Genomic DNA, 26,439 nt, shown 5'->3' with positions numbered 1-26,439 from the left:
ATTATTTTACAAGCATGTATTTGGTTTTGAAAATAAGATTCCAATACATAACTTTAAGCCATTAATAATCATACAAATGCAAGCTCTATAAAATATATAAATTATAGTAAAAAACCAAGTTACTCATTGGGTTACCAAGTTGAGTTCTTAGTAACTTCATAGATTAAGTTCATGAGGTATATACCTTATGACAGAATTAGTCACTTTCTGCAGAAGTTATGAAATTTGTGATGCTAAAAAATAAAGTGCTTGTGAACTTTGTTCTCCTACATAGGAGAGCAGCATCACTAACAACCTATGTATTATGCCATGCAAACAACACTTGGATGTTTTTTAACTAATGTGAGCTGTGAAACAAATACATGCATATATACTTTGGGGGTAGTTCATTTTATTACAGGTTTTTACTCTTGATCTGACTTTAGAAATGTACAGCATCAAAATGGTATTTTATCAAAGAACACTAACTTTTTGAAGTTGCTCCCCACTCTGTTATACACATGATTAGCAACCTGTATTTTACTTCCAATTCAAACAATAAACTCAGTGGGATCTGTATGATTCTTCACAGTATGTAATAAATGCAAATCAACTCTGCTAAATAAGAAAAATCCATTTCAAACATCTTCAAGACTCAAGAAAAACAAACACCATTACATGTTTTTATCATTTTATTAGGAATAATTCCAAATGGGTTATGAAGAAAACTTATTCATTGAGTTTGATGAGTTTTCCAAAAACTCTTAATGAAGATATGTTCACCAATAAACAATAAAACATCAGCAGAACTATCATATACTGGGCAAAGAGTCAGGCTGATACCAAAAGCAACATGCAACATAAAAAAGATACAATATAAAGGAAGACAATCTGCTGAGGATTAAAAATCATCTCCATATGCACTCTTTGCATCTAGCACAGAACTAATTATCAAATCCAAACCACACCAAGGTAAGCTTGGCTGATGAAAGCCAGGAGTCAATAACAATGGGGGGAGAAATAGAAGTTCCTCAGTGCAAGATCTGAATAGTGTTTTGGAGCATTTCCCTGGCTGGTACAAGCAGTATTAAAAAATCTTTTTGGCAAGGGGGGGAAATAAATACAAATGGAATGCTACATTTTTTTAAGTCAGCAGACTGTCCCAGGAATGATAAAGGTATCATTAAAGTAGCAAGGGGTAACTTTAAAACATTATTTCTTGTGGGCTCAAAAACAAAAAAAAACCAAACATTCAAAATGGATTTATTTAAAGGTGTCACATTAGCTAAGTCCAGGCATTTAGGCTTAAGGGAAGTAAAATTAAAAGAGGACACTTTTTTTTTTCCCCAAGTTAAGGAGAATCTCTTTAAAACCAAGCATATTGCTAAATGGCAACATTATACTTGGTAAACGATAATTGGCAACAAAATAAGTTTAAACGCGGTAATATTCTGCCCAAACCAGTCCCAGATACTGTTTAATAACCAAGATGCAAACTAATTTTGTTGTAACAAGCCTAGACCAATTCTATCAAACATGTCCTTGGTTAGATATCCAGCTTCATTTAACGTTTTGAAAGCTCATTTGACAGCCAGTCAAGTCCCTCATACAGACCGGTTCCTTGTGTAGCACAAGTGGCTTGAACATACCACTGTAAAGAAAGAACAACAAGAAAATGCTTGATTAATATAATCAATGTTTAACATTTCTTATTCAGAAAATTATTTTCCAGGGGAATTAGGAGGTACCATAAATGTATAGAAAAAAGGAAAAAAATACATAAAGTCATAGAAACTAAAGTTGTCAGAGAGTTAAAGTATTATTATATCTCACAATGACTAATTTTATATCTAATAAAATATAAAAAGCATATAACTGCTGAGGATTAAAAATCATAAATCATCTGCATATGCACTCTTTACATCTAGCACAGAACTAATTAGCTATCATATCCAAACCCAACAAAGTAAGCTAGGCTGATGGAAGCCAGGAATCAATAATGGGCAGAGAAACAGAAGTTCTGCTACTCATTCATTACGTTTAACCAACTACTACTTTATCTGAATGTTCACGGCAAGATTTGTATTAATAACTAATAATACCCACTTGGCCCTTGTTTCTCATAAAACTAAGTTCAAAGTAGAGGAAGCAAAATTTTCAAAGAGTACGGATTGCTAATATTTCAGAGGCAAGCTTTTCCAAGAATTTCACTGTCTTTAGTCTCATGCACCCCAAAAGTTCCACTCTTTAAAATGTCTACAAATGTTATCTTCAGTATATCAAATGCCATGAAAATATACAAATACCAGGAAAAAGACCTAGAAAGTAATTTAATTATCTTTATGGGATGATTTATTAACTTTCTTTATTGACCAAGTTTATTTTGCTTAAAATAAATACTTTGTTTTAATGTTGCAAAGTCACTTCAAGTCTACCATATGCTGCCAATTATTACTTGAACACCAAAGACCCTAATAACCTAGAAGGCTGGGAAAAAGCATGAATTCATATCTCCTCAGCATGGAAAACTGGCATCGTTTAGTCTGTCTTATTTAAATTAGCCTGGGGCATGTTAAACAGTGAATACAGTTCCTGTCATACCACAGTATTTGCCTTGTTGACAAGTTAATGAAAAACTATTGTAAAGCACAAGCTACAAAAACAGTTTGTGATATTTTTATACATAAAATAGTATATTGTATTTTGCTAATACTTAAATAACTGATCTAAAATGATAAGCTATTGGAGAGAAAATAGATTTTTTATAATTCGAAACTCAAAACTTGTTTAATATCATAGGTATAGTCCCCACACAAGTTTAATGCTACCATGAAAACAGTACCAAATAGTATTTAAAATAGAGCTGATAAATATTGGAGTTTTAAAAAGAAAATCTCACCACAAAATATGTGCTGCAGAGTTATATAAAAGATAGGTCTGAAATAAAGCCTAAAGGAGCTTATTTTTATATAAGCAAGAGTCTCTTATAGGTTTTTTTCGGCTGCACTGCAAGGCATGAGGGATCTTAGTTTTCCCAACCGGGGCCTGAACCCATGCTCCCTGCAGTTAAGAGTGGAGTCTTAACCACTGGACCTCCCGGGAAGTCCCTGTAGCTTTTAAAAAGATGTGCTCACTAGCTGTTTCAAAGAGGACAAGTAAGTTATAAATGTTTAAACTAAATACTAGCTTAAAAAAGTATCCTAATGATTGAAACTCCAAATACTTACTGTTCTGTTACGAAGGGACTGAAGACCTAATTTATCTGTCATTTCACTAATGGCCATAGCATTCGGCAAGTCCTGTTTGTTTGCAAAAAGCAGCAACACTGCATCTCGCAACTCATCTTCCTGAAGCTAAAAATAAAAACTAAGACTTTAATAACTATCAAATCAAAATTCAATTACTGTAACAAACTAGGTAAAACACTGTCTTCCTACATATATACATTATTTATTCAACATTAAATACATTATCAAACATCAAACCAATAATCATACACCTACAAGTAAAACAAAACTATTCTCTTAAGTAAATCACCCTACACTTTGTTAAGGTAAATCATTCATTCAGTCTTGACAGTCACCCACAGAGGATCAGGACTGGCAAGGACAAGAAACACACATAGGAATAAACATTTATGGGAGAACTTTATGGTATTTAATTGTAAACTTATTTACATGGTGAGTCTTTCTGGACTTTTATACTTTCTAGTCAGCAGGATCAAACAATGGGAAAATGATATAGTGATTAGGGCATAGTAGTATCATGAAAAATACAATAATAATACCAAAAGCTGAAGCTGGTAGGAATCAAACACCGATATGAGACAAAACTCGGAAACGTATGCTAAGTACAAAGCGACAGAACCTTTTAAAAGGTTAACAAAAAACCATATGTGTATATACGGGGGAGTGTGGAGTGGAGGGAAGGTATGGGGGACGAATACTACTGTTTATAGGATTTCTTTTGGAGATGATGAAAATGTTCTAAAATTCAACTGTGGTAATGATTATACAATTTTATATACTAGAAACCATTGACTTCCATATATCAAATGAGTGAAGTTATGGTATGTGAATTATATCAATAAAACTTTACCAAAAAAAGATGGGAAAAAAAAAAAAGGAAGAGTAGAAGGGGTAATATTTAACTGAGACATAAAAAGCACCAGTTTAAAAAAAAAAAAAAAAAAAAAGCACCAGTACACATATACCAGCACTAGGGTTTTATAAACTTCACTCAACATTCTTAGGAGCAGTGAATGATAATATTTCAGTAAATATTTCACAGCTATAAGTCTGAAACCATGGCAAAGTTCCTCAACAATCCCCCCCCCAAGATTTTTAATAATATGAATATATGAAAATATTAATCTAATATATGGCAAGGCCAAAATGCCATCATCAACCAAAATGCTATATCCTTTAGGTGGATTTTTTTTTTATCATGGTTGACATTACAAAACATTTTGAAGTTATATATTATAGGTACAGTATAGAGAAAACTGAACCCAATGACCTTGGGAACAAGGATTCCAAGGTCATAAACACTTCAAAACTGGAGATTCACCCACACAGCATTCTACAAACTGGGCTTTCCTCCCAACTTGCTGAAGCAGTCACTCATTCATGAGTATAAATTTTCATGTGCAGTCTTAACAATCTGTGAATACAGTTCCTCAAGTTTCTTTCTAAGCTCACTGATGTAATCAGATTACAGTTAAAATGTACTGACCACTAATATCACCACTGTCACCCAGAAAATAATGTATCTTGGAAATAATAAATTTAAAAATATTCTCACCATTTTCTGCAGCTCTTCTGCTCCTTCCTGAATTCTTTCACGATCATTGCTATCTACCACAAAAATAAGACCCTGAAAAAAATTGTTTAAATAAATTATAAGTTAAATTTAAAACACACAATAAACATGAACCCTAAATATACAGGCAGCAAAACCATATTAAGAGTTAAGTGCTAGGAAGAGTTTCCTTACTTTAAAAAAATAAAAGAAAAGAGAGCAATAAAAACTAAAAACAGATTTGAGCACTATTTGTGATTTTTAACTTATCAATGCTATTTCCAAAAAAAAAAAAACAACAACACAACTCTTACTCTTTTTTCAACCACACTAAAGAATAAACTTTATCCCTTTCCCCTGCCCTTGTAAGTTTAAGTGCAGGTGAGTATTAGTAACAAAATGGCCACAAAGTGGGCACAGAAGTAGTATAAAGGAAGGACAATCCAATTTAGATCAAAGGACAATCCTAAAGATTCAATTTACTAACTGAATTAGCTTACTCGAAGGCATGCACAAAATGAAACTAAAAAAAGAGGAAGGAGGGCACTTCAGGAGTTTTCATATGGTTCATATAAAAAGAAAGTCTTACTCTAGAATGCTGCCTGCCAGTTCCAGAATCAGGGCAAGAAAGTTTTAAGCCAAATATATCAAGAAAAATTCAAGAATGACTTGATCAAGTAAGAAATTCGTAACAAAAAAGAAGATAGTAACCATTCTTAAAGATATTCATATATTAGAATTTTATACAACAAAAGAATTAGAATTTTATACTAATTGGGAAGGAAGTAGTTGAATTAAGATTCTTCCAAAAACTTTCAAATGGAAAAGTATACAATTTTAAGTTAGAGACAGGGCAAATTTGTTAAAATCTATCCCTATTGTACCAAGTATTATTATTCTCCCCACAACCTGACCCAAGTATTTTTAATCTTCTGTCACTTTATCACAAACTGTCTTGTGCTACTATTTGTGTAAGTCACCACATTAAACCCACTGAGGGATTAATCCTCTCAGTATTATCATAGAGCTTGCTAGGTACTATGCCAATAAGTATTTCAGGCTACGGACATTAAGTGTCATATACTTTCTTTTGGTCTAGAAAACTTCAAGCCCATTTCCTTTATCACTGCAGGAAATCACTTTAAACAGCCTACCCTTTGAAAAAAATTTTGATGCTTTGAGAGCCATTATATTATAATGGGTAGATTTTGTTTTCTTGGGCTCCAAAATCTCTGTGGTGACTGCAGCCAAAAATTAAGATGCTTGCTCTTTGGAAGAAAAGCTATGATAAACCTAGACAGCCTATTAAAAACCGGCAACATCACTTTAGCTGACAAAGGTCCATATATAGTCAAAGCTATGGTTTCTCCAGTAGTCATGTACGGATGTGAGAGGTGAACCACGAAGGAGCTGAGCACCGAAGAACTAGTGCTTTTGAACTGTGGTGCTGGAGGAGACTCTTGAGCGCCCTGTGGACTGCAAGGAGATCCAACCAGTCCATCCTAAAGAAGAGCAACCCTGAATATTCACTGAAGGACCGATGCTGAAGCTGAAGCTCCAGCTCCAATATTTTGGCCATCTGATGTGAGGAGCGGGCTCAGTGGAAAAGGCCCTGATGCCGAGAAAGACTGAGGACAGGAGGAAAAGGGGGCAAAAGAAAATGAGATGGTTGGATGGCATCACAGACTCAATGGACCTAAGTCTGAGCAAACTACAGGAGATAGTGAAGGACAGGGAAGCCTGGTGTGCTGCAGTCCATGGGGTCACCAGGACCCGGACACGGCTTAGCAAGTGAAACAACAATGGCATAGTGGAAAAACAACAAATTCAAATCTAAGCACTGGTTATTAATTATATAAATTACCTAATCTTTGAACATGCCTCCTATTCTATAAAATAAAATACTAACAACTTTTTAAGCCTATTAAAGATTAAACATAATCACAGAGGTATAAAAGAATCTAACATTTGTATTTGGAATATCACAGGCATTTAGTAACTGTCTCCTTTTCCTCCTATCCTGAAAGTTAGTCCTTTTTAGAACCTACTTCTCTAGAAGAGGTAATGCCTCTAAAACGGATCTAATTTTATCTGGACTACTAACAATCTATTTCTGTTGTTTAAAATGCAAACAACACTGTCAGTCCCAACATAACATTGAGAGGAAAGGTTATTTTAGAATTAAGTTTAAGTTATTCACTTCCTGAGACAGCATAGAATCCAGAGGGTAGAAAAGTTAGGATTCTAAAAATGGCTAGTCTAAGAAAAGACTACTTAAAAAGCTAAATACTTATTTGTTTAGAATAGGAAAATAATTTCAATTTACAGAGAAGAGGAATTTACTGCAATAAACAATGTGTCATGGACTGTTAATGTAAGTTAGAGAAAGTATGGTTAAATGGAATAATTAGCTTCTAAAAGAACTGATCATGAATGTTGCAAAAGAGAGCTTTAAGAGGTTAGTGGTGATTACATCAGGTAATCATAAAGTTTTCTCCAGCAGCCTTGAGGTCCCTGGGAAGAATACTTGAACTTTCAATTCTAGGGTGGTCCAGAGAGGCCAGGATTAAGTCTAATTACAAGTTAAAAGTAAATTAAATAGCAGTCTAAACAAGTCAAGGAATACGACCAGGGTTACCTTTGGTCAAGAGTGAAAGGCTTAAAAACATGGAAACATCTCTACGTCCATCAACAGATGAAAGGATTAAAGAAGATGTAGCACATATATACAACAGAATATTACTCAGCTGTAAAAAAAGAATAAAATAATGCCATTTGCAGCAACATGGATGGACCTACAGGTCATCATATTAAGTGAAGAAAGTCAGAAAAAGAAAGACAAATACCATACGACACCACTTTATGTGGAATCTAAAATACAACATAAACGAACATATCTACAGAACACAAAGAGGCTCACAGACACAGAGAACAGACTTATGGCTGACAGGTGGGGGTGATGAGGGGGGACTGGGAGCCTGGAATTAACAGATGCAAACTAGTATATATAGGATGGATAAACAAGGTCTTACTGTATAGCATAGGTAACTACATTCAATGTCTCGTGGTAAACCACAATGAAAAGAACATGGAAAAGAATATATGTCTATATAACTAAGTCACTTTGCTGTACAGCAGAAATTAAAACACTATAAATCAATTATACTTCAATAAAATTATAAAAATTAAATAAATTATAAAGAATTAAAGGTTTAGGATTACCAGTTTTATTTCATACCAAATTTATTTCAAAAGTGTGTTCTCTACAAAACTGCCTATGACTTACTTTAAAACAATCCAAAAGGCAAAATATGTAATTAAGGAGTATCAATTAAACAATACTGTCCATATCCTAATAACTGAAGTTGAGTGATAGATATGTGGGAGTTTATTATGCTATTCTTTACATTTGTATATATTTGAAAACTTTCACAACAAAGTTTTAAAATATAGCTCATATTAAAACATGTTCTAACCACAGCTATGTTAATGAAAAGGCTTCCTGTGGCTCAGATGGTAAAGAATCAGCGTGCAATGTGGGAGAACCAGGTTTGATCCCTGGGTCACAAAGATTCCCCCTGGAGAAGGGACTGGCAACCCACTCCAGTATTCTTACTTGGAGATGATCATGGACAGAGGAGCCTGGTAGGCTACAGTGCCCGGGGTCAGAAAGAGTCAGACACGACAGGGCGACTGATACTTTCACTTTTATGTTAATGAACAGAAACACTTATTTTTTAATAAAAAGTATGTCACTTACTTAACATGACATGCTACTTAAACCTGGTTGTTTCAGCCACTCACTTAAGAGTATTCACTGCTACCTGGTGGCAATAAACCTCACTTGTATACAATGTTGTAAGAGGGGGAATCAAGAATGACATCTGCACCTCTTAAACATAGGAAGTGCTTGTAACATCACACATTACTTTTTTTTTACAAACCTTTATCAACTCCAGTAGTAAACAAAAACTAACAAGAAACCCCTCATGTGGTAGAAATCACCAGAGTTGGGACCTACTTAACTGAAAATGTAAAATAAGAACCAGCTCTCCAGTCTTAATTAAGTCATTCCAAGCTTCAGTTTCCTCATATATAAGAGTTAGACTACCACAGTGGTTCTTAAGAGCAAGCAGTTTTGTCTCCAGGAAATATTCTGCAATACATGGAGACATTTTCGGTTGTTGCAACTGGCCTGGGTAGGGGAGACTGTGACTGGGTAGATTACGACTAGTGGATAAAGGCCAATGCTGCTGCCAAGCGCTCTACAATGAACGCAAAGAGCCCTCTCCATAGTCACTAACAAAGAATTAACCACCCTGAAATGTCAGAGATGCTACTGCTGGAAAACCCAGTAATGGAGCCGAAGGTCCCAAACCAGCAGTATTAGCACCATCACCTGAGAATTTGCTAGGAGTGAAGAATCTCAAGCCTTAGTCAGGTCCCACTGAACTGACCTGTATTTTAACAAATACCCAGGTGATTCATATGCAGATTAAAGTCTGAGAAACACTACTAGTTTATGTTGTCTGGTTTATGTTGCCAGAGATTCTGATTCAAGTGGTCAGGTGTTATGCTCAGGTTTTTGAAGCTTTTAATACTCTCCAGATGACTTTAATACGCAGTCAAATTGGAGAATTTCTGCTCCACAGGATCACTAAAGTCTCTTCCACGTCAGTATTATACATACTACATAATACAAAAATACCTCACAAATCAACAGAGAAGCTCTAACTTAATATATTTTTTCCTCACGTATTTTAATAAACTCTTAACTGAGTTAAATGAAGAACTATTAATTGCAGTACATTCATTAAAAACGACAATGACAGAAAGCTATACTTTTAGAAGAAAGATCTTACTTCTAAGATTCTACACTAAGAATGAAACCAACAGAACTACTGATGACATCTAATTCAATCTTGAGAGCCACCCCAATCCACCTTCCAAAATATTACTATGGTAATTATGTACCTTTTCTACCCTAGGTAATTTAGTCTGTAAAGGTACGAAGGAGAGAGTCCACTGAAGAACATGGAAGTACTGATAAGAAGAATGCCAACTCACAAAATGAACATGAATATCCAAGTAAACAGTATATATTCAACTTTACAGCATGAAACATATAAAGAGAAGTTATAAAATGTATACCATTCCTTACTTACCTGGGTATTCTGAAAGTAATGCCTCCAGAGAGGCCTAATTTTATCTTGACCACCAACATCCCATACTGTGAAACAAATGTTCTTATATTCTACTGTTTCCACATTAAAACCTACATAGGAAAAAGAAAAAAAGACAAGACCACTGAGCACAATGTCATTCAGAAAACAACCCTTTGATTGTGGAATTCCCCCAGAATTGGTTTTTTGTTTTTTTTTTTTTAAAGTCCTAATACATAATCAACAAAGATAAAAACCCAAGACAGTTACAATAATGCATACATGTTATTAATGGTATTTGTCCAAACCCACACAATGTACCAAACCTTAAATATATGGACTTCGGATGATTACCATGTGTCAGTGTATGTTTATTAATTGATAAAATAAGTGATATTGATGATGGAGAGGGCTATGCATGTGTAGGTGAAGAGTACATATGGGAAATCTCTGTAGTTTTCAATTTTTCTGTGAACCAAAAACTACTCTAAAAAAAAGTCAAAATTAAACTGTATTCTATTTCACTTTATAATACATTATTATTATATAAATAAAAATCACTTTAAACCTTCTTACCAATGGTAGGAATGGTGGTGACTATCTCCCCTAACTTCAGTTTATACAGAATGGTCGTCTTGCCAGCAGCATCCAATCCAACTAGAAAAAGACATTACAGATTTTAAATCTAGACCAAAAAGACACACTAAGAAACAATTGTACAACAAACTTTTAGTTTGAAAGCAAAAGTTGACTGGTCAAGGCACTAATGAGTTAGAAATGAAATCACCTCATTTCTAACTCCCGAAGACTACACTTCCTAAAAATGCCATTTCCATTTTCCTTTCTAGACCTAGAGAGACAGCATGGGGTCACTTAAGGAAAGAGGTCAGAGAAATTAGCTATAAAATAAAGGGACCTGATCAAGTAATCTGAGATCTCTTTCAAGTCCTCATTAATTCCATGAAATACTACCATTTTAAAAAACACAAATTAGAAATGGGATCAGAGAACACATAAGAACAAATTAAGAGCCATCTTTAAGATTGACAAAGTCAATTCCCTTTAATATAACAAGAAAATTTTAAGTAAAGGTCTTAATGCTGGAGGAAAAACAGTCTATAACTATGCCCTTCTTAAATCATAAAGATGAGGCCAGCTTTACCTGTATCTTAATCCATTTCAACATCAAATGTGCAGAAGTGATACAAAAGACTAGTTAATTTGGGTTGTGAAAACTGCCCTGTCATACTCATCTCCAATGTAATGCCTAAATTCTTAAAATTCCTTTGAGGCAGGTGGATATAAGTAGGGAGGAATGTACCTGCTTCTGAGAAAAATCCATGCTACAACAAAAATACACAGAAGAGAGTGAAAGGCAAATTAAATGTTTAAGTATGAATCTTTGAAAATCTGCACATACTACATTATCTGCTAAAGCCTTCAAAAATGGGAGACCAATATCTAATAACCTCATTGAATGGATTATTCATCTAAGGAATCACATTTGGTCGCCTACATTAACACTATCACAGATTTTAAAATCAATTCAACTGAGTATTGACTTAAGCAAGGATATTTACTTCGGAGTATGACTTAACAAAGGAAACCCATGCTGATTAAAAAAAAACAAAAAACTGAAATCACCTCACTTATCTAACTTACATTCCTGTGCAAGTAGTTTAACTTTTATCAGTTAGTCCAAAATGAAATCAAAGACTAGAGTAGGCTACTCAAATTCCTTCTACCTATATAACAATCCTTTCTGCTCTGTATCCTACAATGGGGAGAGCTTTAAGATCTCCCTAGAATTGCAAGGCAATTATACTCCCCTAAAATTAATAAAATATAATATTTTATTATTTTATTAATAAAATATAATAAAATTTTAAAAAGAAAAAAGAGGAAAGTATGAGAAGGTATTTCATCAAAGAGAGATATGAAAACTATTAAAAACAGTCAAACTGAAACTCTGGAGTTAAAAAGTACAATATTGAAATGGAAAAAAAAAACACTAGAAGAGTTCAGCAGCATATCTGAGCTGATAGAAAAAGGAATCAGTGAGCTTTGAGATAGGTCAACTGAGACTATTCACACTGAGGAAAAGGAAAAAAAATAATGAGGTAAACAGAGTATCAGAGACCACAGGGACACCAATCAGGGATGCCAACATGTGCATAATGAGGGCCCCAGAAAAGGAAAGAGACAGAAAGAATATCTGAAGAAACAGTGACTGAAAACTTTCCAAAGTTGATGAAAAACACTAATCTACACACCCCAAAAGCTGAAAAACTCGAAGTAGGATGAACTACAAAAAAATTAACACTCAGATTGTAAACAAAGTGCTGAAAGCTAGAGAAAGAAAGAATCTTGAAAGCAGCAAGAGAGAAATGATTCATCATGTACAGAAGACTCTCAATAAGATTAAATGCTGATTTCTCATCAGAAACTATGGAAGCCAGAAGGCAGCAGGATGTTATATTCAAAGTTATGGAAGAAAGAACATCCATCAGACTCCTACGTCCAGCAAAACTATCCTTCAAAAATGAGAAAGTAAGACATTTCCCAAATAAAAACTAAGAGAATTTGTTACTAGCAAACCCATCCTACAAGAAAACACTAAAAGGAGTTTCAAACTTAAGTAAAAGGACTCTAGATAATAATGTGAATCCATATGGAGAAATAAAGAGCACTGGTAAAAGATTAAAAAAAAAAAAAGAAAGGAGTTGAATCTGGGTCTCCCGCATTGCGGATAGATTCTTTACCATCTGAGCCACCAGGGAAGCCAGGTAAAAGATAACTACATATTAAGTAAAAGGCAGTTAAAAAAACAATCTCCATGGAGACTCAGGCATTTTATGCTCTTTTCCTCCTGTATCCTCTAATCACTCTGTTCCCCATTTCTTCATACTGAAACTGTTTATTCTGTCCAAAATATCATGACACTTAAAGTGAATACCCACACTCTAAGCCCTCACTTATGGGCATAAGAAAAACAAACCATTAACAGGAACTGCTTTATCCTCAACTAGGGATGGATGGAACCTGTGTTACTCCGCAGAGCAATGCGGAGTCTTAATCACTGGACTACCAGGGAAGCCCCTGTTTTATTTTTCAACTATGGAACAGTAGCAAACATATCAGAAAACATAACTTTAAAAGATACACAAGGAAACAAAAGCAGCTACCTTAGAGTTTAGCATTTTCAATAAAAATACAGAGAACGAAGGGGTGAACAACAGGATGTTTTCATTGTTGGAAAAAGCTAAGTATGCTGAATCTAAATTCTTTTCAGGCAGTTTTTATCAAATTTTCAAATAAAGCAAAATTCACCTTTAGCTAAGTGCAAATACCATTAGCCCAAGTCAGAAGAACTAAAACTGAAATGATTAGGAAAAAAACTTGTGGGGACTCCCTGATGGTCCAGTGGTTAAGAATCCTCCTCCCAATCCAGGGTACACAGGTTTGATCCCTGGTGCAGGAACTAAGATCCCACATGCCAGAGGGCAACTAAAACTGTGCGCCACAACTACTGAGCCCAAGTGCCAAGAGCCCGTGCTCTGCAATGAGAAGCCACTGCAATGAAACGCCTGTACACCGCAACTAGAGCAGCCCCCACTCACAACTAGAGAAAGCCCGTGGGCAGCAATGAATACCCAGCACAGCCAAAAATTAATTAATTAAAAAATAAGTTTTTAATTTGTGTTTAGTTTGGAGAACTCATGTATACACCTGTCCTCACTGGAGGTCCAACTAGACCTCAAATCTTAGTTTAAAAACAATTTAAGTCCAAAAATATTGACAAGGAATGAAAGAAATCCGGGACAAATAATGATTACATTACATAACTAAGTTATAGGAAAGCATGCAGGTAATTAACTTTTCTTTAAATGACAATTTATACCTGTTTGTATGCATAATTGATATTTTTCTACTCTAAATACTTAGAACTTTTTTATACAATAAACATGTATTGATTTCATTAAAAAGAAAATATTTCCCAAGTAATGTCTTTCCTTTATTAAAAACCATTGGGACTAGTGAAAACTCATCAGGATGACTGCTGAAGAGACTTAATATTTTATATGCTTATTTAAATTGAAAAAAGAGGAGAACATTTACAAAAATAGTGCACCCATAAAGTTTTTTTAAGCACCTGTAAGCTATTTTAAAAATTTTAAGACAAGAGTTAAGTGGCTCACAGCCACATACAAGACTCTAAAATCACAAAGATTATCTTTTTTGAGTTGCATCTAAAATAAGTGTTGTATAAATGCAAGCCCTAAGTTTTGAGGTATTTTTATCACGAAGTTTAAGATGCACAAATTAATGTATATCATCACTCATTATATAGTTCCTTACTCAAAAAATGTTGGTCTAACAATTCTGTGCCACTTTAGTGATTTCTTAAGTATGTATTTTCTTACTGTTGCAATATTTGGCAATGAGATTTCTCCATGAAATGAAGCTATAACCAATCCTCAACTAGCCAAGATAAGACTAATCTGTACAGTCCAGTAATGTCCTCCCCCTCCCTCTCACCCTCATAAACAAGTCACTGTTTTGAAAGATACACTGGAATTACTTATTCTCCTTGACTGGACCTACACTTCGATGGAACAGTCAAAAGCAGCAAAACTGTCCCCCAAATCTTTTGGCAATCATTAGAAATACTTTTATTTTAAGTTAAAGAAAATAGATTACAATTACCTCAACTTGGGAAAAAACCAAATGCAAAAAAGAAAAAAGACTGAAAAGAAGCAAGTATATTTTCAGTAAGTAAAGTTTCAGTTAGGATATTTTTCTTCATGTTTTATCTTTCAAATTTTCTACAAGGAAGCTAGAAATAAAACTTCAGAATAATTTTTAAATAATTAAAAATCAAGTCCTTATTGTGTTCCAAACACAATACCAGGTAATTCCATACATTTTGTAATTTAACCCTCACAATAACTCTCCATTTTTTAGATGCAAAATCTGAAATCCAGAAATGTTCTCAGAATCACAGGAGTAGTAAGAAACACAAGATCTTTTCGAGAAACTAGATCCATACATAGATGCAGGAATGTGAAAAGGTGTAGCTGCTTTGAAAAAGTTTGTCAGTTCCTCAATATGTAAAACATAATTAAGAATGACCCAACAATCCCATTCCTAGCTAATTTACCCACGAGAATTAAAAATATATGCCTCCACAAAAACTGCATGAATGTTCACAGCAGCATAATTTGTAAGAACCAAAATGTGAAAACAACTACATTTCCATCAACTGAAGAATGATAAACTATGGAATATATCCATACAGTGGAATTACTACTTGGCCATAAAAAGGAATGGAGTACGGATACATGCTATAATGTGTCAGTATAATGAACCTTGAAAACATGTTAAGTGAAAGAAGTTAGACACTGAAGGCCACATATATCCTGAACAAACAAGACCATAGCAACAGAAAGCAGAAAAGTGGTTTGCTGCAAGAGGGAGGGGTGAGGAGCAGGAGTGACTGCTAAAGTGGTGGGGTTTCTTTCTGGGCTGATGAAATGTTCTAGAATTAACACAGTGGTAGGAGTTCCCTGGTGGCCTACCGGTTAGGATTTTGGGCTTTCACTGCAATGGTCCAGGTTAGATCCCCTCTCAGAGAACTAAGATCCCACAGCCACCAAAAAAAAAAAAAGATGGTGGTAATGGTTATACAACTTTGTGGATATATTAAAAATCACTGAATTATACACTTTAAATGAATATTATGTGAATTACATCTCAATTTTTTAAAAATTAAAAAAAATGTTAGGTCTGATGCCAGAGTATTCATATATCAACATTCTTCCCTCAGGTTTTATTGGTGGACCCAGAGTACATTAATATTTTATCTAATTCCTCAGAGGTTTAGTTATCAAAACTGACACTGATGCTAACAGGTGTGTAGGAAAATTATAATGAGCTTGGGTTTTGCTTCTACCCAACAGCTCAGGGATGTCAGCACTTTGATTACTGTGTTATTAATTAGTAGCAAATTATCAGTCTCTGACAGAAATACTTCATAATAACGCATGAGGGTGCACCTAAGCATGGCTGCATCAACTTCTAATGGCATGCTGCTGCTGCTGCTAAGTCGCTTCAGTTATGTCCGACTCTGTGAGACCCCAGAGACGGCAGCCCACCAGGCTCCTCCGTCGCTGGGATTCTCCAGGCAAAAATACTGGAGTGGGTTGCCATTTCCTTCTCCAATGCATGCATGCATGCACGCTAAGTCAACTCAGTCATGTCCAACTCTGTGCGACCCTATGGAAAACAGCCCACCAGGCTCCTCTAGGCAAGAATACTGGAGTGGGCTGCCATTTCCTTCTCCATCTAATGGCATAAAGCTAAGGATTTTTGCCTCTTCTATCATTTCCCTCTATCATATAACTAATCAGAAGACCTCCCCCCTTTTTTAAAGGCTGGCAATTATGTTTTCAGTTAATGACCTAAGAAAAAGGTCATAATAAACTAAGTCAAAAAGAACACAAAACTATATACCACAACTACAATTCCAGAGAAACAAAAACTTCCTCTTAAAGGCTAAAAGTAAATATAACAAATAATAATAGTGAAATGGTGGAATTATAAGGTATCAATTATTCCTTTTCACATCTTCTAAATTTAACAAAAAGGACATTATTTTTAGAATCAGGACCAAAAAGTTTTAAATTACATAGTAAATATATTTATAAAATATGCTAGGGGAAAGTGTGAAAGATCACGCTCTTTAAAGTAGTATTTTTCAAATTGGCTAAAGATCTTTCCTCCTGAATCTCTTTGGTCCAAAAAAGCCAATCACATGTAAAATAACAAATCTACACTTGATTAGCAATTTTTTTGAAAGCCAACACATTTTCAGCTTTTCAACAGGCAAGAAATTGCAAGTTTAAGAGAGCAGAATTAATAATTCCTCTACATAACATAGTTTTCAAATATAAACAACATTTAGGGAGTCATTTACCAAAATTACATCTCACCACAAATTAAAATATGGAGGTCATACTGAAAAGAAGATAATAAAGGAACTACATGAAAAATCTAAGGTGGTAACTAGCTGACTTTGAATTTAAGCTCAATAATAATCATTCACATGTGATTTTCCCTTTGGAGAAAAATAATTTCTATTTAGCTAACTGCTATCTTTCAATAATACTTTAAAATGGTAAAATCTGAAAAAATCACTGACTCAAGAAAGCATGAATTCTATCTAAGCCATATAAAGGAAAAGGAAGAACACATGCCTGTCAGAGAACATTAATAATGGAAAAATAATCTTTAATTAGTAATTCTAAACTTGGATGGGGCAGACACATTAAGATTATTTATGCTATCCCTCATTAAGCTAGATATAAAAATCTAAGAGAGATCAAACTCTCTAATCACCTATTTCACTATCCATACACATACCCCCCATATGGTTAATGCTTCATTTGATGAGTTACCATAAAAGGTGACCTTGTGATTTCACTATATTTAATCAAGGAAACCTAATTATCCTGAATTAAAGTGTAAAACAAGAATAGCAAACCTGACTAATAGAAAATTTAACATGAAATGACTTAAATAATTTAAAATCATGACTTCTACTCCCTGCACAAATGCACAAAGTTACTTTTCTTCTTCCACTTTCTTTCAATCATTTCTGGGGAGTAAGGGCGAGAAATGTTCCCCTAGCACATATCAAAATTTTAAAGTGCTTAGACCATACATAATTCTACGTTTCTTTTCTGAAACTTTCAGCCATTACAAAAGACTAATAAAACGAAAAACAATTTATTTACAAGAAATCTTAAGTAAAATATTATATACTCCATTTCAAATATAACACACTACACTTCCCAAGAACAGAAACACACACTAGGTAATCTCTTTAAAGAACACGCTGGAAATTCATTTATGACAGTCCAAAGGTCTCCCATTGACTTCAAATACTTCGGACTGTAGATTTTCAGGTACTTTTAAAAGCTCAAATATGCTTACTCTCCTAAAAATAATTCTTTTTAATAACTGAAATCTGATAAACTTTGAAAGAGAAAACACTTTCATTTATCTCTGCGAATGAATTATCAACAACTGTTTCAGGGATTGTGAGTAAGCTGGAATTAGTGTTAAGTGAAAAAAGAACCAAATGGGCATACCCTTAACCGTCCTGTATCTTGAACCTTGCTTCGGGGAATTTTCAAATAAAACCTCCCCCTACTCCACTTCTCTAGAGAACAAGCTAATGAAACAACAAAACTCAACGTTTAAATTTATTGAGGCTCCTCGTAGTATTAGTTAGGTTCACAGACCTAAGTTGTGATATAAAAACTACTCACAGTAGCATCGGGGAGGCGCTGCTTACATCACTCAACTGACAAGCCCCTTCTCCATCAGAAGAGCAAAACACCGATCCTAAAGAGCAATTTTTTAAAAGCCCGCCTTCCATAAGAATTTTTTAAAACACTCGTGTAATTACTACTGAACAGGGTCTCCCTAAAATTCTGAGTCATGATGTTCACTTACTGAAAACTTGTCACTAGCTTAAAAAAAAAGTTTCTAAGCCTTCTCCTCCCCCACCCCCCGCCACCTCATTAAACTTTAGCCAGCTGAATAGAAATTACTTTGAAAACTCTCTGGTAACCAAATATATTTAGCCCTTGAGACTGGCCAAAAGAAACATTCATGATAATCTCAAGTTTTCAAGGACATTAATAAAGAAAAGAATATGTGTGTGTGTGTGTGTGTATATATATATATATATATATATATATATATATATATATATATATGAGGCGGAATCCAGAGCGAAGCAAAGTTTAGCGAAGAGACAGCGCGCTGAGGACTCCGGACTCCACGGAAAGCTAGGTGCTCCGGGCCACCGCACTGGGCCTGGTCACTTCCTGCCCGGGCCGGCTCAGGGCAGTCGGCGACTGCTCGCTCACAGCACTGGGAGTGTGCAGAGTGTGTACACGGGGCGGAAAGGGGGAGGAGGAAGGTTGGAGTCGCCGGGCCTTCCCCTCCCTCCCGACCGCTGCCCACACCCGGGGAAGAAGGGAGCCAGATCGCTCTCTCAGAATGGGCCTCGCCAGCCTCTTCCGGACTCGCAAGATCCGAGAGTTCGCTACCCTCACATCTCCGCCCAGGTGTGTCCGGCTTTCAATAAGACGAGGAGAAAAACGCCAAACTCGGAGGAAACCTTGCCCGCGGCCCACTTCCAACCTCTTCAACACATCTGCGGCGACCGCCCACCCTTCACCCCATTGTTCCCCTTTAGGAATTCCTCCCGACCCCCAGCCCGCCGCCCCTCCCCCACCACAGCGGGCAGGGGAAAAAAAAAAAAAAAACAAAAAACAGGCCCCGAGGCCACCCCGAGCTTAGAGACCCGTCCGCCCCACCCGGGCCTGGTCTCCTTTCTCAGGCCCTTACTCACCCATCAAAATGCGCATCTGCTTCTTGCCGAAGAGGCGGGAGAAGAGGGAGGAGATGGTGAGGCCCATGGCGGTAGTGGCACTTGCAATGGGCACGAGCAAAAGGGGTTTGGGGCGTCCCCGGGCCTTCTCCTTATACGCTCCCAGAAAACTCAGCGAGGAAAGAGCTGCTGAGGAAGAAAGACGGCTGCGGGGACGGTTCGCTAGCCGGCGTGTCCGAAGAAGCTCCGGGACAGTGGGGTGAGGACCTGCTCCACGACTGGCGGGGCAGCTCCGGCTCCGGCGTTAAAGCTTCGGCTGTGCCACGTCACGAGGCAGCCGCGGCGACTACGGCAGCGGCCCGGCCCCTCCAACGCGGACAGATTCGCGTCACCGCCGCCCCATCCCCCTGCGCTTCCGGCGCTTCGCGAACCACTGCGCCTGCGCAGGAGAGAGATTGGCCATCTTCGCTGACGTGCGCCTCTGGCCGGCGTAGTCCCCCGGACGTGGCTGGGCGAGGCCAGCTAGCCTCCGTGTACTGGACGGCGGACGCAGTCCCACAATGCCTTGCTTCGTCAGGTCCAATCGGACTCAAGGAGAGACGTTTCGGCCCAGAGAGATGCATCCTGGTGGTTGTATTCCTTCCTTCCGTAAAGGCGGGCTGTGCAGTACGGCTTAGGTAGTGAACATCGTTCTTCCGTGCGTTGCGTGTCCTCTTCCACGCAACGCGCGTTTGGAGATTTCCTGGTCTCCGAAGGTACACGTTTCACCCGGCGAATCAGACACTTGCCCTAATGGAGGCGTGAAGACAAACCTTGCTTTCTCAGGAGATAAGTTGTTCAAAACCCAGTGCGCAGAGAATGAGGCTGTAGCAACCCGTTATGAAGCGAGGCCTAAACGCTTCGAACCCGCCAACGCCAGGTCATAGTAAAGGTCCCTAATCGTCTGTCAAGACAAAGAGCTCCAAGACATTTACGTCCTCTATTGCAGGTTTTTAAGAGAAACCAAGGGGGAAGGCTTATTTTTCTTCTCTTCTCTCCAAAAAGTAGCATGGAAGATTTATTCCCGATGTTGAAGTGGAAAGCCTCATTTCAAAAATATGATCTTAATGTTTTCCTGTCTACAAAATAAAGTATATATCTTGTTAAAAATATAAAGTTCCCCACAATCTTCTCCACCTCCCATGTATTTACGCCATACCACTGGTGCAATTTAGGGTTAGCTGCACCCCCCCTCCCCACCTCTACGCTTATGCTGGGGCTAAAACGTGCTCACTCACCTTTCAGATCTGTTTAACTCCCTTGGAACATTCTTGACCTCCTGACTAGACAAATGACTCAAACCATCTGCTCTTCATAGTTATGATTCCACGTTTGATATTACTATTGATAACCCTCTTCCCCTCTCCCGCTTGTGTAAAAACTCTAGAGAACTGGACCCTAGTCTGTTTTTATATTACTTTGTAATCACTCAAATATAGTTGAATGACTGAGGGACAGCTGAATAAATTATGGTATATCCATACTATTTCTGAGAATACTCTCCGTATTTAGAATGAAAGATGGGGATACAGTGGAAACAGTGTCAGACTTTATTTTTTGGGCTCCAAAATCACTGCAGATGGTGACTGCAGCCATGAAATTAAAAGACGCTTACTCCTTGGAAGGAAAGTTATGACCAACCTAGACAGCATATTAAAAAGCAGAGACGTTACTTTGCCAACAAAGGTCCGTCTGGTCAAGGCTATGGTTTTTCCAGTGGTCATGTATGGATGTGAGAGTTGGACTGTGAAGAAAGCTGACCGTGAAAAATTGATGCTTTTGAAGTGGTGTGTTGGAGAAGACTCTTGAGAGTCCCTTGGACTGCAAGGAGATCCAACCAGTCCATCCTAAAGGAGGTCAGTCCTGGGTGTTCACTGGAAGGACTGATGCTGAAGCTGAAACTCCAGTACTTTGGCCACCTCATGCGAAGAGTTGACTCGTTGGAAAAGACCCTGATGCTGGGAGGGATTGGGGGCAGGAGGAGAAGGGGACGACAGAGGATAGATGGCTGGATGGCATCACTGACTCGATGGGCATGAGTTTGAGTAAACTCCAGGAGCTGGTGATGGACAGGGAGGCCTGGCGTGCTGCAATTCATGGGGTCGCAAAGAGTCGGACACGACTGAGCGACTGAACTAAACTGAACAACTATAAATTCTAATGAAAAGGTCTCCAAAGTACAGTTACTGTAAAACACCAAATAATTACTAAGTACAGTAAAGTGACATCTGCTCTGCTGCTCAGGCAATCTGTGACTCTCTGAGGCCCCATGCACTGTAACCTGCTAGTTTCCTCTGTCCGTGGAATTTTCCAGGCAAGGATACTGGAGTGGGTTGCCATTCCCTACTCCAGGGGATGCTCTCCATCCAGGATGAAACCAGAGTCTTGCATCTCCTGCATTGGCAGGTGGATCCTTTACCACTAGCACCACCTGGGAAGCCCCACAGTAAAGTAACATAAAAATGTGTGTGTGTGTGTGTGTATGTAAATGCAGAACAATAACTTTGAAAAAGAATCTGCAGTAATGACATTTAGTGGTTACCTGTCTAACTAGTGGTTACAGTGGTTACAGTTAGTAAGAGGGAAGGGCACCTTCCTAGAGTGTGAGGGAACCAACTTTGGGGGTGAGAATTAAAAGAGAGTTTTATCTATACTTTAAAAATTCACTTTATTGAGATATAATTTACATGCAACAAAATTCTAAGTGTACAGTTCTATGAACTTTAACAAGTGCATACAGTACTGTAGACAACACCATAATCATGATATTAATTGTTTACATTACCCCCCCCCCCAAATTTCTCATGCTCATTTGTAGTCATCCTCTTCCCTCACTTCAAGCCACTGGCCAAACACTGATGCTGTCATAACAGATTGCCCTTTCCAAAATTTCATGTAAATTTTACAAAGTAATACAGAACGGTCAGAGTCTTGTGTATGAACTCTTTCTCCTAGCAAAATGATTTTGAGATTAATTCATGTTACAGCCTGTACCAATACTTTGTTCTCTTTAATTGCCAAGTAATATTCCATTGTGGATATACTACAGTTTCTTTATCCATTCATCAATTGATAGCCCATTTGGGTTGTTTTGAAGTTTTGGACTTTTATGAATAAAACTGAACATTTGAATACAAGTATCTGTGAATCTATTAAATTTAATTTATTTTTACAAGATGAATTTATTCATGCACCATTTAGATTATTTTTTAAAAAAAAATTGAATTTGATGAATAAGTTCATCATTGCTTAAAATTTATTCTTCCAGATTTTACTCTATGAAAACTAACTTTTCTATATAAATGTTAATGGGATTTTACACTGCTAAGCAACTTCTTTTTCTATTTAATAATATACTGTGACCATTTTAAAATATCAGTATAGATTTAACTCATTCTTTTTAAGGGTTGCATTTCATTATATGCATGTAAGATAACTTATTTAACTAACCTACCAAATTATAAAACTTCCAATAATTTATCTTACCAAAATTTCCCTCAAGTTTCCAAATGATACTCGTAAGATATTCATTATTCATTACAGCATTATAATGGAGAAAACTGGAAACATCAACTTTTTAAAAGAAGTATTTTTTTGGCACATGGTTTGTGGGATCTTAATTCCCCAACCAGGGATTAAACCCACACCTTGAGTGCAGAGTCCTAACCACTGGACTGCCAGGGACTTCCCAAAAGAAATACTTAAATGCCCCTTTCTTTCTTTTTCTCTGGTTACAAGTCCAGCTATTCTGATTTTTCTATTGCAGCTTTAGCTGCAATTTTACAAACTTACAACAATGATAAATTAATACTTATTAGACACATTACCAGGATATTTAATTTCTTTTCCTAATTGTGCTGTCCTAGGTGGTTCTGTAGTTGTTTATTCCAGCTGGTGCATTCTGCAGGATGGGGCTGAATAAGAAACACCTGCCAAAAAAAAAGAAACACCTGCAAAGTTTCACAACGAGTAAGCTTTATGTTGTTGAAGACCTATTGAGTAAAACCCCATCTGGTAGAACTACCCTTTAGAAACTAATATTTTAGGAGTGACCCTGGGCAATCAAAACCTAAAACTTCTTTATTCCGGTGGATATGGTAAAGCCACTTCATAGATTACAGTGGGTTTATTCGGTTCCTCCTGTTTAAATTCTCAAATGTTCCAATAATAAATTCTTAAGCAAGGTGAAAATAAATGTGATTATATATACATTTGAAGAAAACAAGGGAAATGCAAAGGGGAAACAATTGATTTAATATAATCAGATTTTTAAACTCTTTAAAAGCAATTTAATAGACATGCTTATTAATGTCTAGTGTGCAACAAAATACTATTTAATTTTTTAGTAACTGCAAGTCTATGCAATTACCTCAGAGATCCACATATTTGCCTAGAATTTAACTTAAAAGGAATTATAGACTGTCTTCAAGAAGAAAACTTCCTCTTCACTGGAAAAACATGTAAAGAATTGCTTAGCAGTTGAAGAAATAAAAATTGCATTTTTGAAGCTTGCTAGATTAAAAAAAATTGTATCCTTTAAGTAGCTTTTATGAGCTTCCCTTGTGTCTCAGCTGGTAAAGAATCTGCCTGTAATGCAGGAGACCTGGGTTCAATCCCTGGGTCAGGAAGATCCCTGGAGGATGAAATGGCAACCCACTCCAGTATTCTTGCCTGGGAAATCCCATGCACAGAGGAGCCCGGCGGGTCCATGGGGTTGCAAAGAGCTGGACAGCACCCAGTGACTAAGCATGCCTGTCTGCTTTGAGGTTTATAGAGAATTCCTTTAAACAGTGTTCACCTGGAACTCCCCTGGCAGTCCAGTGTTAAGACTTCACCTTCCAATGCAGGTGCTGCAGGTTTGATTCCTGAACAGGAAGCTAAGATCCCATATGTCTTGTTATCAAAAAACCAAAACATAAAAAACAGAAGCAATATTGTAATAAATAAAGATTTTAAAAATTTATATATATATAATTAAACAATGTTCACCTGATTCCACCAGTCTTCTTAAATTGATTTTCTAAACTTCTCAAGACTAATGAAATGGGTCTCCTTCCTCATAACTTCTTCCAAAATGTAATCCACATTTTGGTTAGTTAAGCAAGACAGCTGAAGAGAATTCTGATTTCTATCACTAGCCTCTAAAACATTAACCAGAACATCAAATGAAGATGTCAGAGTAGATTTTTCAGATTTCCACTTAAGATTTGCTAAACATCAAGACACTAATGGAAATTACAAAACAGGATGTTAAATGGTCTGCTGAAATGTCTCCATTGTAAAGATAAGGATAATCAGGGTCAGAGAAGTTAAGTAACCTGCCCAAGGTATCACAGCTAATAACTGGGACAGGAAACCATTTCTTCTCCTGTCAACACCTTATTTTTAAAAGTGAGGAAGTTGAGCCCCAGAAGAAAAACTTGCTATCATTCACTGATCACTTACCATGTACCAAGTGCTATATACTTCATTTAAAATCCTAACAACTTTGAGGATTGTATTATAAGGTTGCTCCAACTCTAAAGCTTATGCTTTTAAACAGCACACTACACTAAGTATTGCTTTCCTCATCTTTGATTTTAGAATGAGAGCTTTCCAGTCTCACATGTGTTTATTTATGTTCTAGTCTGTTAGATTTAATAATGTAATTATTTTTGCTGATTATTTATGTCCCACTAGAATGCAAGCTTAAGGAAACCATTTCACCTCCTCTGAAATTTTCAAAGAGTATGTATTCTATAAATAGTGCTAATATTCTCTCTTTTCCGGTTATCGCGGTGTAGGGAACCATGAGCAGCAAAGTCTCCCACGACACCCTCTACTAGGTGGTGCGGGAAGTCCTGCACTGGAACCAGCGCAAGCGCATGAAGTTTTTGGAGACTGTGGAGCTTCAGATCAGCCTGAAGAACTATGACCCTCAGAAGGACAAATGCTTCTCGGGCACCGTCAGGCTTAAGTCCACTCTCTGCCCCAAGTTCTCCGTGTGTGTCTTGGAGGACCAGCAGCACTGTGAGCATTGTGATGAGGCCAAGGCTGTGGATATCCCCCACATGGACATTGAGGCGCTGAAGAAACTCAACAAGAATAAGAAACTGGTCAAGAAGCTGGCCAAGAAATACGATGCCTTTTTGGCTTCAGAGTCTCTGATCAAGCAGATCCCCCGAATCCTGGGCCCAGACCTGAACAAGGCTGGCAAGTTCCCTTCTTTGCTGACCCACAATGAGAACATGGTGGGCAAAGTTGATGAAGTGAAGTCCACGATCAAGTTCCAGATGAAGAAGGTGCTGTGTCTGGCAGTGGCTGTTGGCCACGTGAAGATGACAGATGATGAGCTTGTGTACAACATCCACTTAGCTGTCAACTTCCTGGTGTCATTGCTCAAGAAAAATTGGCAGAACATCAGGGCCTTGTACATTAAGAGCACCATGGGCAAGCCCCAGCGTCTGTACTAACGCATAGCTTAATAAACCATACCAAACCATCCAAAAAAAAAATAGTGCTAATATTCTAATATTTAATTGCAACAGTGAATGTTACTGAGCACTTACTATAGCTAAGCATTGTAACATGCTTTTAATCCTCTCAACAATTTAATCCATGTCACTCACTTTGTTCAACAATGACTCAGCTCTTAAAAAAAAAAACAAACTCAGCTCTGCTTCTAGTACACCTGTTAGTCGTACAGTAATATAATTTTTTGCCTTCATTTCTCAACCTCTATAAACTCCATTTTTATCTCATTCTCTGATTATAATCCATTACTTATCTTGTTAAAAGTTTGTGTCCTCTGAATATTGTTATTTGTCTGCAATAGTGGAAGACTATCCATGCTTCTACAAAGAATCGAGTCCATCACCTACTTTCTCTTCCAAAAGGGGAACAGTATGTGAATTCCCAGAATCTTTGGACAGTTTGGCCAAACACGTCACCTCAGTGCCTTTTAGACTGTTAAGTCTTCTTTAAAAAAATTTTTTTAAATTTATTCCATTTGTATGTGGTGGGAGGCTCTGTTTATTTGAATCTATACCCTCATCTTACCTAGGAGTCAGTGTT

General features: G+C 36.9%; 1 protein-coding gene and 1 pseudogene across 1 annotated transcript; one reads left to right on the top strand and one right to left on the bottom strand.

Annotated features, from left to right (window-relative positions):
- Positions 1 to 1,226: 1,226 nt before the first annotated feature.
- ARF4 (ADP ribosylation factor 4) lies at positions 1,227 to 19,728 on the bottom strand. Its single transcript, XM_061128316.1, has 6 exons — positions 19,369 to 19,728; positions 10,518 to 10,598; positions 9,945 to 10,054; positions 4,783 to 4,854; positions 3,207 to 3,332; positions 1,227 to 1,630 (listed from the first exon to the last, which is right to left on the bottom strand). Exons 1-6 carry the CDS (start codon positions 19,433 to 19,435, stop codon positions 1,544 to 1,546), a joined length of 543 nt encoding a protein of 180 aa, XP_060984299.1. The 5' UTR covers positions 19,436 to 19,728; the 3' UTR covers positions 1,227 to 1,543.
- A 5,432-nt stretch (positions 19,729 to 25,160) lies between these two features.
- Positions 25,161 to 25,858, top strand: LOC133046265 (large ribosomal subunit protein uL1-like; annotated as a pseudogene).
- The last annotated feature ends 581 nt before the right edge of the window (positions 25,859 to 26,439 follow it).

Source organism: Dama dama, chromosome 24 (assembly GCF_033118175.1).
Source record: "Dama dama isolate Ldn47 chromosome 24, ASM3311817v1, whole genome shotgun sequence".
Lineage (NCBI taxonomy): Eukaryota > Metazoa > Chordata > Mammalia > Artiodactyla > Cervidae > Dama > Dama dama.
Note: the sequence above shows the minus strand (reverse complement) of the source record. Positions and strands in the feature narration are given on the sequence as shown.

Coding starts and splice junctions, on each gene's coding strand:
- ARF4 (XM_061128316.1), bottom strand. CDS start 19,435: ATGGGCCTCACCATCTCCTCCCTCTTCTCCCGCCTCTTCGGCAAGAAG. Junction 10,599..19,368: donor GCAGATGCGCATTTTGATGG/GTGAGTAAGGGC, acceptor GTCTTTTTCTAG/TTGGATTGGATGCTGCTGGC. Junction 10,055..10,517: donor CACCACCATTCCTACCATTG/GTAAGAAGGTTT, acceptor TTTCCTATGTAG/GTTTTAATGTGGAAACAGTA.